We start from the raw sequence: 14,511 nt of genomic DNA on the forward strand, positions 1-14,511 counted from the left end.
TGCTGGACTACTTTTCACTTCTCTATAAACACAAAAAATTTGTAGGGCTTTAAGGTAAATGCTGTATATATCTCGGGGAGCATTTTGCAGTAGTCAGTAGAATCCAACTCCAGAAGGGAAGCTGAAGCCATGCGCTGCTTATACTTCCATCCCGTCTCAACTCTCAGAAGCACTATAATTTCTCTTATCAGAAACTGCTCCAATATCGATTCATTGCAACAAATTCATGCCCAAATGATCCGAAGCGGCCTCATCAATGACATCTTCTTGGTGAGCCGGATTATGGCTTTTGTAACTTCTCCATCTCAATCCTATATGAGCTATGCTTTTTGTTTTTTTGATGAAATATCCCACCCAAACCTCTTTATTTGGAACTGCATGATCCGAGGCTACACGCACTGCAATGCTTCTCAAGATGCACTCCTTGTTTATAAGCTAATGCTGTCCAGAGGTTTCACTCCTGATGATCACACTTACACTGCCCTCACCAGAGCCTGCATGCAAGTGAATGCTCTGCAGACTGCCAGAGCCATTCATGGGCAGGTTCTTAGATTCGGGTTTGAGTTGGACATGTATGTCATGTCTGGATTCATTAGCCTATATTCAAACTTTGGGGATATAGTGAATGCAAGGAAGATTTTTGATGAAATGCCTGAGAAGGATGTTGTCTCGTGGACATCAGTGGTGTCTGGCTATGCACATTCTGGTCTTTGGGATGAGGCCTTTCATTTGCTTGATGAGATGAAATCAGCAGGCCTGAATCCAAATAACATTACAATCATAAGCCTGCTTTCTGCATGCAGACAGCCAGGGGATCTCAACAAAGGCGTTTGGATTCACAATTACATTACTGAAACTAACATGCCTTGTGACTTGGTTGTTGGTAATTCTCTTGTGAATATGTATGCAAAGTGTCGAAGCATGTCAAGTGCTGTCAAAGTTTATAAGGGTATGGCAGTGAAGGATACTGTGACTTGGAATGTGTTGATTGGGGGTTATGTTCAGAATGGACTCTGTGAAGAAGCCTTAACCATGTTTCATGACATGATGAACTCTGGTGCAGTGGTAGATGAGATAACAGTTGTAAGTGTGCTTTCTGCCACTGCTCAATTAGGTGACCTCCAGCAGGGAAGACTTCTTCATGCTTATATTGTGGAGCACCAGATTACTTGTGATATCTTTGTTTCAAATGCTTTGGTTAACATGTATGCCAAGTGCGGGGACCTAGAGAAAGCTGAAAAAATCTTTGGTCAAATGGAAAACAGGGATGTTTTCTCTTGGACAGCTATGATATCTGGGAATGTCGACCAGAACTGTTTCAAGGAAGCCTTGGTACTCTTTCAAGCAATGCTTCATTCAAATGTTGAACCAAATGAAGTTACCCTGGTTTGTGTATTATCTGCCTGCGCACAGCTTGGGGCATTGGATCATGGGAAGCAGATTCATTATTACATTGAAGAAAATAAAATTAGACAAGATCGCTCCCTGGAGAATGCTTTGTTGGATATGTATGCTAAATGTGGTTACTTGGAGGCTGCATTTGATATATTTCATGCCATGCCTCAGAAAGACATTATTTCATGGAATGCAATGCTTGGTGGTCTTGCTGCTCATGGTTATGGAAAAGAAGCCATTGATCTCTTTAATGAGATGGAGAAGAATGGAGATGCTAAACCTGATCTTGTGACTCTTATAGCAGTTCTTTCAGCATGTAGCCATTCTGGCATGATTCTTGAAGGGTTAAGTTACTTCAATTCCATGACGAGCTCCTATGAGATTGTTCCAGACATGGAACATTATGGGTGCATGGTTGATCTCTTAGGTCGAGCAGGTCGAATAAAAGAAGCAATTCATTTTATTAAACAGATGCCTGCAAGTCCCAATTCTGTGATCTGGGGATCACTTCTCTCTGCATGCAGGGTACATCATAACATTGAACTTGGAGAGATAGTCACACAGCAAATCATCAAGTTTGCACCTAGTGATGAGGGAGCACATATCCTGATCTCTAACTTATATGCTGAAGCAGGTAGATGGGATGATGTGAAAAGAGTGAGAGCTCTGATGGGGAGCAAAGGTATTGGGAAGTCCCCTGGATGCAGTTCAATTGAATTGAATGGTGTCGTTCATGAGTTTTTTTGCAAGTGATGAGCTTCTTCATCGGAATAATCTCCATTCAGTTCTTGAGGGCCTCACTCTTCAAATGGGAGCAGAGCCTATAGGCTTTGGTATTGGTTTTTTCCTCTATATGCTTTTCCAATTTGATTTCTCGCTAATTCTTTAGAGACCAATTCACCAAGCCATTTTTTGATTTCACAGGAATATGCATTAAGAAGTATATTCATCTTTATAATGGATTTTGGATTTCTGTATGTTTTTAATACAGACGTCCTTTATACGTGACTCACCATTACTTCTCATACAACCTTCAATTTAATTGTTTTTCACTGGTATTACTTTTCTTTGGATGATGAGTTTTGAGTTTGTGATTACTTTTCCATGCCACAGCTTAACCTGATTAAGAAGTGCCTGAGTATAGGAAACTACAAGCACGCTTTTGTTTGCAATTCTTCCTCAAGATACCATTATATACCTGAGCCCTGAGGAAGAACCCAGTTTCCGAGGAACTCTAATTTTGCCATGCTCTCTGTTCATGTTTATAAGAGAAAGAAGCAGGATGTTGTGAGTGTGGTTGAAGGTAAAAGCATATTTGCTTAAAAGCACTTTTATCTTATTTCATAGATTGCATGAATGATTAAAACTTGCTAAGTTTTAATATGCAGATTAATTGAAATTCCACTGTCACACATCTTCTAGTTGGATATAGTTTCTTTGTTATCCACTTCAACCTGAATGGGATCCGTTGCAAGGATATCACGGAATTCTCCATCACAGACCTTCAAGGACAAATACAATGCTCCGGGTATGTCAATCTGCATAGTCAAATAACATTTTTCTTTCCATAACGCGTCTGGAAGGTCTGTTGCTTTGAAACTTGTTCCATTGCTATTAAATATCTTCTAGAGATATAGTTGATTTATGGTTATTATTGAGAAATGAATCAAATGTCAAGACTTTTTCTGAATGAATATTAGGAATACCAAACAAACAGGGAATGGAAAAGAAAAGAAATGTCAGTAGTCTTGAATTTTCCTGTTGATCATTGTTTAGTCGGCAGTCCACTTGCATACTTCTTGCATGAGAAAAGCAGGGATTAGCATGGATTTACACTGCACGTGAACGTTACGGGTCCCCTGATAACTCAATAGAGGGGCCATATCCACCGTCCATTGGATGGTAGGACAAATTTGGGACGCGTTTTCAACATGACATGCACCCAACTTTTAACTGGTCCCACTTCTAAGTCCTTAAACCATTGTATTAGGGTCAATATGAACCGTCTTTATTGACTTATGCTTATGTCTTAATTATTGACAGGCAAATATAGAAATTAGTCTAACTAGTGATCCATGAAATAAATCTAAAGGAGTATTTTATAAATGTGACCTTTACTCTAGTTGAGACTATATATATCTGCATAAAAGAGACTGGATCCTTTTGATACTGTTGAGAATTGAGAGAGTTGTATCCCATTGTTCTTTCAACAACTGTTTGATTCTAATTTTGGTAGGCATTCATTGTTGTGGCAGTCTCATATTTTTAGTGTGAAATCATGTTCAACGGTTTGCTTATAGATATAGCCTAAGAATAAAATGAATTGCTCTGGATATTATCTTATAATTGCATTGAGACATGGTCTTTTTGCATTAGTATGAACTTTCAAAGTAATTTCATTTTGTCATGGAGTGGGCCTCGGATCAAATAATTTGTTAAATTCATGAGAATGACAGGTTAGTCAAAGCTTTATTCTTGAAGGAGACCCTAGATAATACACCCTTGATACCCCTGGTTGCTGTAGTTCTTAGCATCCAAGGTCTGCACTTAGTTTTGCTTGATGTTCCGTTCACGTACCTAATGATGAAGACGTTTAACATATTTAAAATAAAATATATAATAATTCAAGCTAATCACCACAGAAACCTTGTCTACCAGGTCGCCATGCGTCTAGATCAATGAGGCACATAGGTCCTGGGTGATCACTCTTGACGGCCATTGGTGGGGACTGGGTGGTACCAAGTCATTCTCAATGTGCAGAAAAAAAAACTGATCAGATTCTGCACTTAAATTAATTAATTGAGTTTTATAAATATAACTCTGATTCAGACTCCACTTCCTTATCAAACTTAGCGTTTGTCAGGGTTTGCGTTGTATCTAAGTTTACAACAAACTTGAAGTTTTCATCTACTTGAGTTTCATCTGTCTGTCATCCTCAATATGATTGCACCTTTGAACTCAAAAAGATAAGATCAATTTAGTTCTTAAAGTAAAATAATTACAATCAAAATTGTGAACTGTATATGCTCATATTGAACATGTTTATGTTTTATTTAGTATGAGAACTAAAATGAATACCAGGAAAGCCAAAATGACAATTTTCCCCTTCGGTTCAAATAGCCAAAGATGATAAACATTCTTCTCAGAAGACCATGATAGTGTACATCTAATGCATATACTCTTGGTATGAACTACTGCTACTCTCACTACTATTATAAGTATTAGAAACACTAGTACCATGTTCTACAGTTCTAACAGGCCCGTTGTTAATTTCAGCAGCTCGCCAGGCCGACGCGGCGACGAGCGGGCGGCCGTGCCAGCCGAGACTCAAGCACTCACCTTTCTCCTCAACACAATACCCTTCGCCGGAGAAGAGGCTGAGCAGCATCCTTGCCTGTTTTATTGCATTGGGCCCGAGATTAACAGCCCGAAACCCGGCCCGGCCCAATCTGGCCCTCCACTGTTCCAACGGCTCATGTCTCTCACTCCCTGCACAACACACTACGTCCCTTATCTCCCGCTTCAGATACTCCTCCGCCGCCGCCACCACCGCTCCTCCGCAGCGACTCGCCTCCAATGAGTCAAACACGGTCGAGTAGTAAAACAACGCCTCCGTGAACCGGTCCGCGAAACCCGGTTTATTATGGTTCGCGTCTTGCTCTACGACGGTGACGATCTCCGGCCGGAGCTCGTGTATCCATCCGAGCACTGAGTCTATGGGCGCCGGCGCGGCACCTTCGTCACCGAGCAATCGGTGAAGCTGCATCACCGAGTTGACCGCCACTGCTTCCCCGGCCACCACGTTGAGCATCCACGGCTGCACGTCGTCGAGCTTCCTCGCTGCCACTCCGCGGAAAGCAAACGGGACTCCAACTGACCGAGCGAGTTCCGCGAGTCGGATCCCGATTTCGCGGAGCGAGTCACGGCCGTCTAGAGATGGTGGTCCGATTCCGGTGAGTCGGAGAGAAGGGGACCCACCGGGTCTGAGAGCTAAAGCTTGGATTAGCGCCGGCCATTGGAGGCCATGCATCAAACTGAAGTCAATGACGTGGACGCGATCGTGGCCGTCGAATGCTTCGAGGATGGCTTGATTCGCGGTGAAGTGACCGAACTTGAGGTAAGGGCAAGCTTCATAATAGTAATAGTGTAACATCTCGAATTCCGTCGAGGTAGCGAAGGTGGTGGTGGTGGTGGTGGGAGTGGAGGCAGTGGTTGACGGGCTTCGATGAAGTGAGCGGCGACCTTGCCGATGCCAAAGCCGGTGCCGACACTTGTCAGGAGGCGGCGCATTTCCTCGATTAGCGTTCCGGCGTGACCAGCGTCGCCGAGCTCCACCGCTTCGGCGGCGGACATAAGCAAGTGCACCAGCCGGATCCCGTCACCTTCCGCCGCTTCCTCGGGTCTCTTAACTGGCGGGAAGATCTGGTCCGTCCACGTGTCCGCGGATGGGAGATCGGACAGCATGGAGTCAACCCAAGCGGAGATATCCGAAGGGTTTTGAATTTCCATCTCCGACGACTTGTCCTCGCTGGCGCCGCCGTTCACCGTTAATCCAAACGGGTTTGGAACCATCTCTATAAACTCAGAACCCTAATCCGAATTAAAACCTTTAACTTCTTAAACTAGAGTTTAGAGCTAGAGTAGAGCTCTCTCTGTTTTGGTGCTTTAAAAAGGGCGGTGATTACCGGGAGTCACGGCATCATACGTGGCATTCACACGTGTTGTGGGCCCTCTCTGACGAGTTGCATGCCCTGTAAGCACGTGTGAGACCATATAACAAATTTATTTATCTTAAAACCATGACTAATACAATATATATATACGCACAATATATTTTCTAAAACGTCTTAGAAATTAAATCTAGGAACATTCTTACAAGAGAGTAGCCATTAAATAGGTGATCTAACAACTATTATTTTATTATTAATTCTTAATTCTATTTTATGTATTATATTTATAATAAAATAATAACTGTTAGATGATGATCTATCGGTTGTAGTGGGACATCCCGAGATTTCTTCGTGTATATATATATATATATATATATGTGAATATTGTTTATTTTAATCATGTAAATCATAAAGAGAGCTGAAGCTTTGTTAACAAAGATATGCTATCTCATCTCGTATGCAGGGGGGGACCAATATTGCTTTAAGAATTCAAGGGACCAGCAGCATGCAGTGGGATGATGAGGTGGTGCTCTTGTCTTGAGGTGTATTTGTGTGTTTATATTGCAAATTGCAAATTGCAAATCTCAAGTAAGTTCTATTATCCTAGATTTTCATGTTTTTATAATTATGAGAGTATTCATAGACTATTAAGATATTCATTATTGAACACTGTAGGACTGGTTGGTTATTATTGTTATGATAAATCAAAAGATCAATGGATTGTTTAAAAGGGCAGTGTGGAGCCATTGTTTCTGGCCCAATTAGTGCAACCAGCCAATGTGTGACAGCCGGTGTGTTGCATCCACTTGGCTGTTACAACATGTGATCCTTTTTGGTCCCAAGTTTGGTGCGCCTTTGGATCCCTTCTCTTTTTAGCTGGATTTCAATCTTCTGATTTAGGTTTCTATTTCACAACATCTAATTCCAAATTATTGTAATGTTTATTTGCAGGTATTAATTCATCTTAGCAAGATTTCTTCAGTTGCACATGAACAGACAAACAAGCAAGCAAAATGGTACGTTCTACCTTTTTTTAATGCTCTCTCATATCTGGGCTTATAATTGACCTGTAATTAGAAATGTTAAATAAATTAACATGGATTTTATAATGAGATATAAGTCCATGCATGAAGTTATCAGTTATCACACCAGGGGTAAATTTTGAATAAAAGAACCAGAACCAGTAGCCATATTTTATAGCAAGTACATCATAAGACAGACCTGGTTTATTACCTACCAGAAAAGAAAAGTAGGAACAACCAACAGCAAAACTGCTTCTGTTGTGGTGTTATTTGTTTTCAAGGGGATGCCAGGCCACCTGCATTAACTTCTTCTTTTCATCATTATCAGCTTTGGTTTTCATTATGCGGCTTGTAACTATGAGAATGATAACATGTTCACTGAACTTGAGGCGATGAGGCCCCGGACGAGCTCTCGGATTCAGTATCCAAGGTTTGCTTCAGAGCCGCACCGTTGCCTGAGCTTTCTATTGCCTTCACCTCGACAGGCACTTCCACACTGGCTTCCTTTACCTTCGCCTTTTCCCTCTTCTCCTTCTCGAGCTCTTGCTTCGCCAATGGGGAGAATTGAGAATCTAGGGACTTTGCCGCTCCTAACCATGCTAGCACGATCATAAGCAATATGCCTCCAAGATATGGCGTTGAGTTCGCAAGTGATCCGAATGTCAATATCATGAATTGTTGGATCAATGCGCCTCCTGACTTGCCCAACGGGTTGCAGACAACATCAATCGCTGCTTTCCCTTTAACCTGTACTCAAACATTGCTTCAAGTTATTTAAAGAAAAATCTCGAACAAAGGCAAAAATTACGTGTATGAGGATTACCGACCTTCATGTCTTCATCTAAAGGAATGTATGCCATCTCTTTGCAAGGATCAAATAAGCTGTATTTTGCACTCTTGCTGAAGATGTTCTGCAATGCACCCACATACACAGCAGCAAGCAGTGGGGTCATACCGAAATTTGCTAGTACCGGAGTCAATGGCTCTCCGAACAAAAGCAGCGAGAAAAACCCAACTCCAGTGAGAAGCAAAACTGTAGGAGTTATCATCGCGGCAACTCCCCACCCGAATTTTCTGAGAATAACACGGCCGAGCAACATCATTGTGAAAGTTGCAATGCCAGTGGCGGTTGAGAAGTCACCCATGAACGATGAGTACTCGTTGGGGCTTGGAAACTGATACACAACAACCACATTTAACCGATAGGATTTGGACAAAAAAACTCATGAGAAAACATTAGAACATCGAATGTTATTAAAGAATGAGCGACCTGTGCTTTGAGCTTCGATTTCCATGTAACTTCAACAAGGTTGATGCTAATGCCATACGCCACGACCAAGGTGGCAAGATCTCTCACATATCTCGAAGATAACAATACCTTTAAACTTTCTTTCATGCCGAGTTTAGGTTTTTCCTGCAAACACGTCATGATTAAGATAGTCGGTGATCACCGATAGACAACTAGAAAGGAAAACAAGCATGGCAGGATCAATCTCAATGGCTACCTTCTTCTTCCTTGCCGATCTTGGAATAGATGGATCATTTACAACAAATTTATTCACTCCCCAATAGATACTGCAGATTACAAAACCAAGAATTACCACAATGCTCATCATGCCTTTGAGAGATATAGCCCAACCATCAACACCCGGACCCAAATTCTTCCGCAAATTAGAGAAGTATTTTACAGTGCGTCCTGAGAAGATAAGGGCAATATTCGCTCCGAGGCCAAATAGCGGATAGAATTCTTTCGCCTCCTCAACAGTAGTAATCTGCAATAGATTATAAACAATGTTTCAGTTCTTCGGTGCAGGAAAGCAAGCATTTTCTTAGCAGAATGATCCATTCTTTATAAGCTTAACCTGTGTAAATAGGAGCAACTTAGTGACTAATTTTGACATATTATATGTAGAAAGGACTACATGTTCAAGGAGCAAAATGAGACTTGGAGTAAATACTGCAAAGGAACACCATTTTTACAAGATGGCAACACAGTAATATAATTCAATACCAAATAACATTAGGCTTAAGTACCAAAACAAGATTCAGCTTAGCAAAAAAAAAATAAGCAAAGAATGCTAACAGAGGATTCAAGAAAGAGACATAAACATCATGTTAAAAGGTATTCGATGATTCTCAGAGTCCAACAAGAAATTTCAGCAAACATCACACAATACCAAATATATAAAAGCCGAAATCAAACCAAGACAGTATAATGACATTTTTAGCATGTATATACAAAATTACAAATACATAAATACAAAGTAGAATAATTCACCTGATTAGCAAAACCCCAGAAAAGAACAGAGATGACCACACTGCCCCAAAGCTCAGCCATGACATAGAACAAGCAAAAGCTCCAGATCCTCAGAATAGCAACAGGTCCAACAAAACTTGGTCCAAGAGCAGCCACAAGCTTATCAGCAAGAGCAGTGGGATGAATAACACCACTCAAAGGATACAACACAAACCCAAAAGCTCCAAAGAAGGCAATGAAAGGTAACAAGACAGTATAGAAAAGAGCCTCTTTTGAAAGCACATTAGAGAGCTTGGTATACAAAAGCATAAATCCTACAGCCATGGGCAAGTTCACCCATGTTTTCAAGAATGGAATAATCTCAGCACTGCTTCCTGGTGCTGTCACAACCAAGACATCCTTTGTATCTCTAAGAATAGTATAATTGAAAAGGATGCAAAAGAACATGATCCCAAGAGGGATGATCTTCTTCAGTGTCTGAAACTCCACACCAAGAAACTTTGGCTTGTGTTTTTGTTTTTCATCACTGAAAGCTTGCACTTGCACCATCAGCAGGAATTGCAGCTCCTGCACAGCAAGTTTGTGGCTTTTTCTCACCCAAACTCTTTCTGAGAGGTAGAAAAAAGGAGCAATCTTTTTGATTCCCAATTGAATTGGGGATTCCCATGAGAGAACTGTGAAGGATTTGGAGAGAAAGCTCTGGCCTTTAATGGTGGAAAACCAGCAAGATGGTTGCTTTTGATTGGAAACCGATGTCTGAGGCTATGGAGTGGATGGAAAGCTCTGGTTTGAGGGTTGGAAGGGAGGGAGAAGAGGCCCTTGGGATGGAGAACACCTTCCATATCTCAGGCTGAAGAGAAAGTGAGGATTGAGAATCAAAAAGGAAGACAAACTATGGTTGTTGAGAAACTATAGCTTCACGGAAGGGACAAAGACCAAAGTCCGAAAAGTGATTTCTTTCGGACCAATGAAATTGATTTTTGGGAGAAAATTCACAGTTTGGTTGGGAGATGATCTTTTTTTGAGGATTTGTGGGATGAAACAAGGGTGAAAATGATTGAAAATTTGGAGCAGTGTGAAGAGATGCACACAGAGAGAGAGAGAGACAGAGAGAGATTTAGGGTTTTGGATTTGGATTTTTGTGGAGTTGTTTTGAGAGATTGGAGAACTTTGGATGCTCCAAGTGCTTTTTCATTCATTTGAGCCGTTCAAAGCAGTCGCATTGCTTAAAAAAAAATTGGAACTTTTATTAGAAAAAGAAAAATTAAAACATCGTTTTTATAAAAATAAAAAATAAAAAATGACACTAAATGTTTACACAAAGGTGATGGCACGTGGGATCGACGTTGAGCTCTGCTGCCCACATATGCACTTCCCTGATTTATCTTTAATGAGATGCTTGTCATCCATTTATAAAAAAAAAAAATGACATTAAATAAATAAATAAAACTCATATTTTACTTTAAGTTTATGAGAAGAAACTTATTGAATGAGATTGAATGCTAGCAAAGATTTTTTTTTTTTGGTTTTGTTTTTTTGAGGCAAATAGAAAACAATCTGTCTTTATTGAGAGATTGTTAAAAAAAATAGGAAAATATAGAGGTACACTAACAAAGTTATTCCTTTTCAAAAGATTTTATTTATTATTATTAATTTTTATTAAATATGTATAAATCAAATGTGAAGGAGAACGGACATAAAATTAATATTTTAAAATATTTATTTTTTTATTTTACATAAACCAAGTTCAGATTTATTTTTTTCAGTAGAACAGGAGAAATTTTTTAAATAAAAGATTTTATATCAATAAAAAAAAAGTCATTGGGTTTTTGAACGAGTGGAGCACATTAATTTTTTTAAATAAAACACTGTTTTTCTTCAAATAAAAACATGTTCTAGTTTTTTTTTTTATAAAAAAAACATTGGTAGCATGATTGGAGTTGTTGCCATAGAGTATGGATTGGTGAGGCAAGAGAACAAAAAATAATAATTAAGAAGGACAATTGCAAAGATATTTAACGGTTGATGTCTAATACACTTATATTAAATTATATTTATTTATATAAATTATTTCTATTCGAAAATACACTTTGCCATTTTTTCTTAATGTATTTGAAAATTTATAAAAAAATTAAAATAATATTTAACCATGTACAATTATATTAGCAATTGTCCAATTTTTACAGTGATGGAATAATTTTTTCCATGTTAAAAAGATTAATAAAATGATTTGAAGAATGTTTTTCATAAAAAATATATTATTAGTCACAAGCTTCCCATGAGATGAGCCGTGTATCACGTGAGTAACACGTGATTTAGGAAATTATATTTTAAAAAAAATATATAAAAGGGAAAAAAAATATGATTTGAACAATTATTTTTTCCTATAATAAATAAGAAAAAAAAAAAGGAATAGTCACGTGAGTAACACGTGATAAAGGATATTGGCAAACCTTTTGCCATTGGAGAAAGAGCAAAAAAAACCAGGGAACTCGTCCAAACCCTAGAAGTGAGCAAGGTACGTCTCATCTTTGTTTTTCTCCAAAATCAACGAGTTTTTTCTCACATTCTTGGTTTCTTTATCTCAAATTCATCTCTTATATGGGAAAGAAGTTCTCAAAATTTCACCTTTATTCATTGAGAGATCAATTGGCGCATTCTATTTTGGTTCATGATTTGGTTTTTGTGTTTGTATGTGTGTTCCTTTTTTCACATAAAGGCCGCTTTTTTTATGGTTGAAATTGATAATTTTTTTTTGTTTGTATTTCAGTGTGAAAGATTTCAAATTGATTGCGAATTAGAGATTGGCTTGTGTGCAGATCCATTTTCTCACCATGCATTAGCATTTGTTTGGAAGTTTGAGTTGAACCATGAGAATGTTCCAAGTTTGATGTTTTATTTTTCAATCATCTCTATGCTACATTTTAAAAATGAACAATTGGGTTTGAAGTTTTATTTTGATGTCCATTCCAGTGAATGAAAAATTCAGTTTGATATTCTAGAGGGATGGAGTATTCTTCAAGTGAAGATGATGAACCTATTGATGGTGATATTGATTTCGGAGATGAGATCACACAATCAGATGCTGATCAGAATGCGGTCGGAGGCGCTGCTCCGCTTCATTTCTTTAATCACAGTGAGAGTTCGATAATGCCTTTGGAGAGTGCTATTGATAATGAGCTTCTAGCAGTGGATGGGAATGTGAAGGACTTGGTTCCTTTTCTGGGTATGGAGTTTGAATCCGATGTGGCTGCGAGGAACTTCTACAATAACTATGCTCTTCGTCTTGGCTTTGGCATTCGAGTTGCCAGGTCTAGAAGTGAGAGAAGGAAGGGTGTGGAGGTGTTGGTCATGAAGAGATTTGTATGTTTAAAAGAGGGTCACCACAAGAAGAAAGTCACGGAATATAGTGGTGTCAAGAAGAAGCGCAAGCGGTTATCAATTAGGGATGGTTGTCCGGCGATGATGGAGGTTGTCAGGAGAGGACAGGAAAAGTGGTTAGTCACTAAATTAATTTTGGAACACACACATGTTGTGGTTAGTCCAGATAAAGCACGGGAAATTCAGCTTAATCGGCTTTCGGGTAAAGAGTTAGAGCATGAGAACTATCTCAAGGATATGAGGCAAAAGGCTTTTGGAGAAGGAGATGCCCAGGGCTTGCTTGAGTATTTCAAGAGAACGCAGTCTTCAAATTCTGGTTTCTTCTATTCAATGCAGGTTGACAGTAGAAATTGCATGACGAATGTGTTTTGGGCAGATGCTAGAGCGAGAATGGCATACGGCCACTTTGGGGATGCGGTTACTTTCGACACAAGTTATAATAAGAATGAGAACATGCCGCCATTTGCTGCATTCACTGGGGTGAATCACCATGGGCAGCCTGTTGTATTTGGTTGTGCTCTGGTTATCGATAATACTGAATCTTCGTATGTTTGGTTGTTTGAGACATGGGTCACAGCAATGTATGGACAGGATCCGATTTCATTAACAACTGATCAAAGTAGGGCCATAGGAGCTGCTGTCGCAAAGGTTTTCCCCAACACTCAGCATCGGTTATGTAACTGGCGTATCTTGTCTAAGTGCAAGAAGAAGCTGTTGGATGTGTGTTCTAGGTACCCTACGTTTCATGAAGAACTGAAAAGATGTGTCAATGAGCCTGAGACTGAAAGAATGTTTGAGATGCGCTGGAAGTCATTGATCGATAAATATGATCTGAGGGAGAATACTTGGCTGCAATCGTTGCACAACATTCGCCAAAAATGGATTCCAGCATACCTTAAGGAGTCATTTTTTGCTGAAATGTCCACAATGGAAAGATCAGAAAGCCTGAACAAGTTCTATCGGAGGCATTTCAATACAAAAACAACCTTGCAGTCATTTCTTGGGAAGTTTGATCAAGCTGTGGACAGCCGCCATGAGAAGGAAATCCAAGATGACTACTCTATGCAGAATTCCCAACACGTCCTGAAGACAGACCTACCTTTAGAGAAACATGCAGCGGTCACATATACAAGAGCAATATTCGAAAGATTTCAGATTGAATTACTTGAGGCATTGAACTATTATATAGGTAAAGTGCAGGAAGGTGCAATCAGTAAGTATTCTGTTGCAAGGTCTACCGATTCCCACAACTATCAAGTTGTAACTTTTTATGAATCTCAGAAGAAAGCAGTATGTTCTTGTCACAAGTTTGAGTTTTCTGGTATCCTATGTAGACATGTGCTGGCACTTCTCTGGGCATCAGATGTAAATTTTATCCCTGAACAGTACATTTTGAAAAGATGGACTAGGAAGGCAAAGAGCAGTCCTTCATTGGATGAACGGGCTGTTGAGATGCGGAGTTACTGTCAAGACTCTCCGCTCCTAAGATACAACGATCTCTTCCGTGATGCCATCAAATGCGCAGAGAAAGGAGCAGTATCTGCAGAGACATTCAAGGTAGCAAAGGACATGCTACAAAAAGCCTTTGCCGATCTCGTAAGTCTGCAAGAAAATATAGTTAAAACCGGGCAGCATCCTTCCCCAAATATCTAGCTAGAAAACATTGTTTTGTTAACAACATTGTATCTATTAGGTACTGTATGTTCATGTATTGTCTGGCTTCTAAACAAACTCATTATCAATTATATTCTCTGTATCTCTCTTTCAATAGCAAGAGGTTGTCATA

The 14,511-nt window shown here is 39.6% G+C and overlaps 4 protein-coding genes across 5 annotated transcripts; 2 read left to right on the forward strand and 2 right to left on the reverse strand.

Annotated features, from left to right (window-relative positions):
• The first annotated feature begins 16 nt into the window (after positions 1–16).
• LOC120280216 (pentatricopeptide repeat-containing protein At1g15510, chloroplastic-like) lies at positions 17–3,104 on the forward strand. The gene is made up of 3 exons (XM_039286991.1): positions 17–2,228; positions 2,509–2,698; positions 2,784–3,104. The coding sequence occupies exon 1, from the start codon at positions 130–132 to the stop codon at positions 2,146–2,148; it is 2,019 nt and encodes a 672-aa protein (XP_039142925.1). The 5' UTR covers positions 17–129; the 3' UTR covers positions 2,149–2,228; positions 2,509–2,698; positions 2,784–3,104.
• On the forward strand, positions 501–14,493 carry LOC120280215 (protein FAR1-RELATED SEQUENCE 5-like). Of its 2 annotated transcripts, XM_039286990.1 has the most exons (3): positions 501–511; positions 8,303–8,309; positions 12,324–14,493. In XM_039286990.1, exon 3 carries the CDS (start codon positions 12,351–12,353, stop codon positions 14,376–14,378), a length of 2,028 nt encoding a protein of 675 aa, XP_039142924.1. In that variant the 5' UTR covers positions 501–511; positions 8,303–8,309; positions 12,324–12,350; the 3' UTR covers positions 14,379–14,493. The 2 variants fall into 2 exon arrangements, with proteins under 2 accessions (XP_039142924.1, XP_039142923.1); XM_039286989.1 differs by lacking the exons at positions 501–511; positions 8,303–8,309 and adding an exon at positions 11,812–11,862 and having other exon boundaries at positions 12,115–14,493.
• LOC120280221 (DELLA protein SLR1-like) lies at positions 4,486–6,042 on the reverse strand. The gene is given in 2 exon segments (XM_039286996.1): positions 4,486–5,613; positions 5,616–6,042. Coding segments are annotated over 2 exon segments (1,404 nt in total). The 5' UTR covers positions 5,968–6,042; the 3' UTR covers positions 4,486–4,561.
• On the reverse strand, positions 7,139–10,361 carry LOC120280217 (plastidic ATP/ADP-transporter-like). The gene is made up of 5 exons (XM_039286992.1): positions 9,366–10,361; positions 8,593–8,859; positions 8,358–8,501; positions 7,915–8,262; positions 7,139–7,834 (listed from the first exon to the last, which is right to left on the reverse strand). The coding sequence occupies exons 1-5, from the start codon at positions 9,891–9,893 to the stop codon at positions 7,463–7,465; spliced, it is 1,659 nt and encodes a 552-aa protein (XP_039142926.1). The 5' UTR covers positions 9,894–10,361; the 3' UTR covers positions 7,139–7,462.
• Positions 14,494–14,511: the final 18 nt, after the last annotated feature.

The sequence above is a fragment of the Dioscorea cayenensis genome, chromosome 17 (assembly GCF_009730915.1).
Source record: "Dioscorea cayenensis subsp. rotundata cultivar TDr96_F1 chromosome 17, TDr96_F1_v2_PseudoChromosome.rev07_lg8_w22 25.fasta, whole genome shotgun sequence".
Lineage (NCBI taxonomy): Eukaryota > Viridiplantae > Streptophyta > Magnoliopsida > Dioscoreales > Dioscoreaceae > Dioscorea > Dioscorea cayenensis.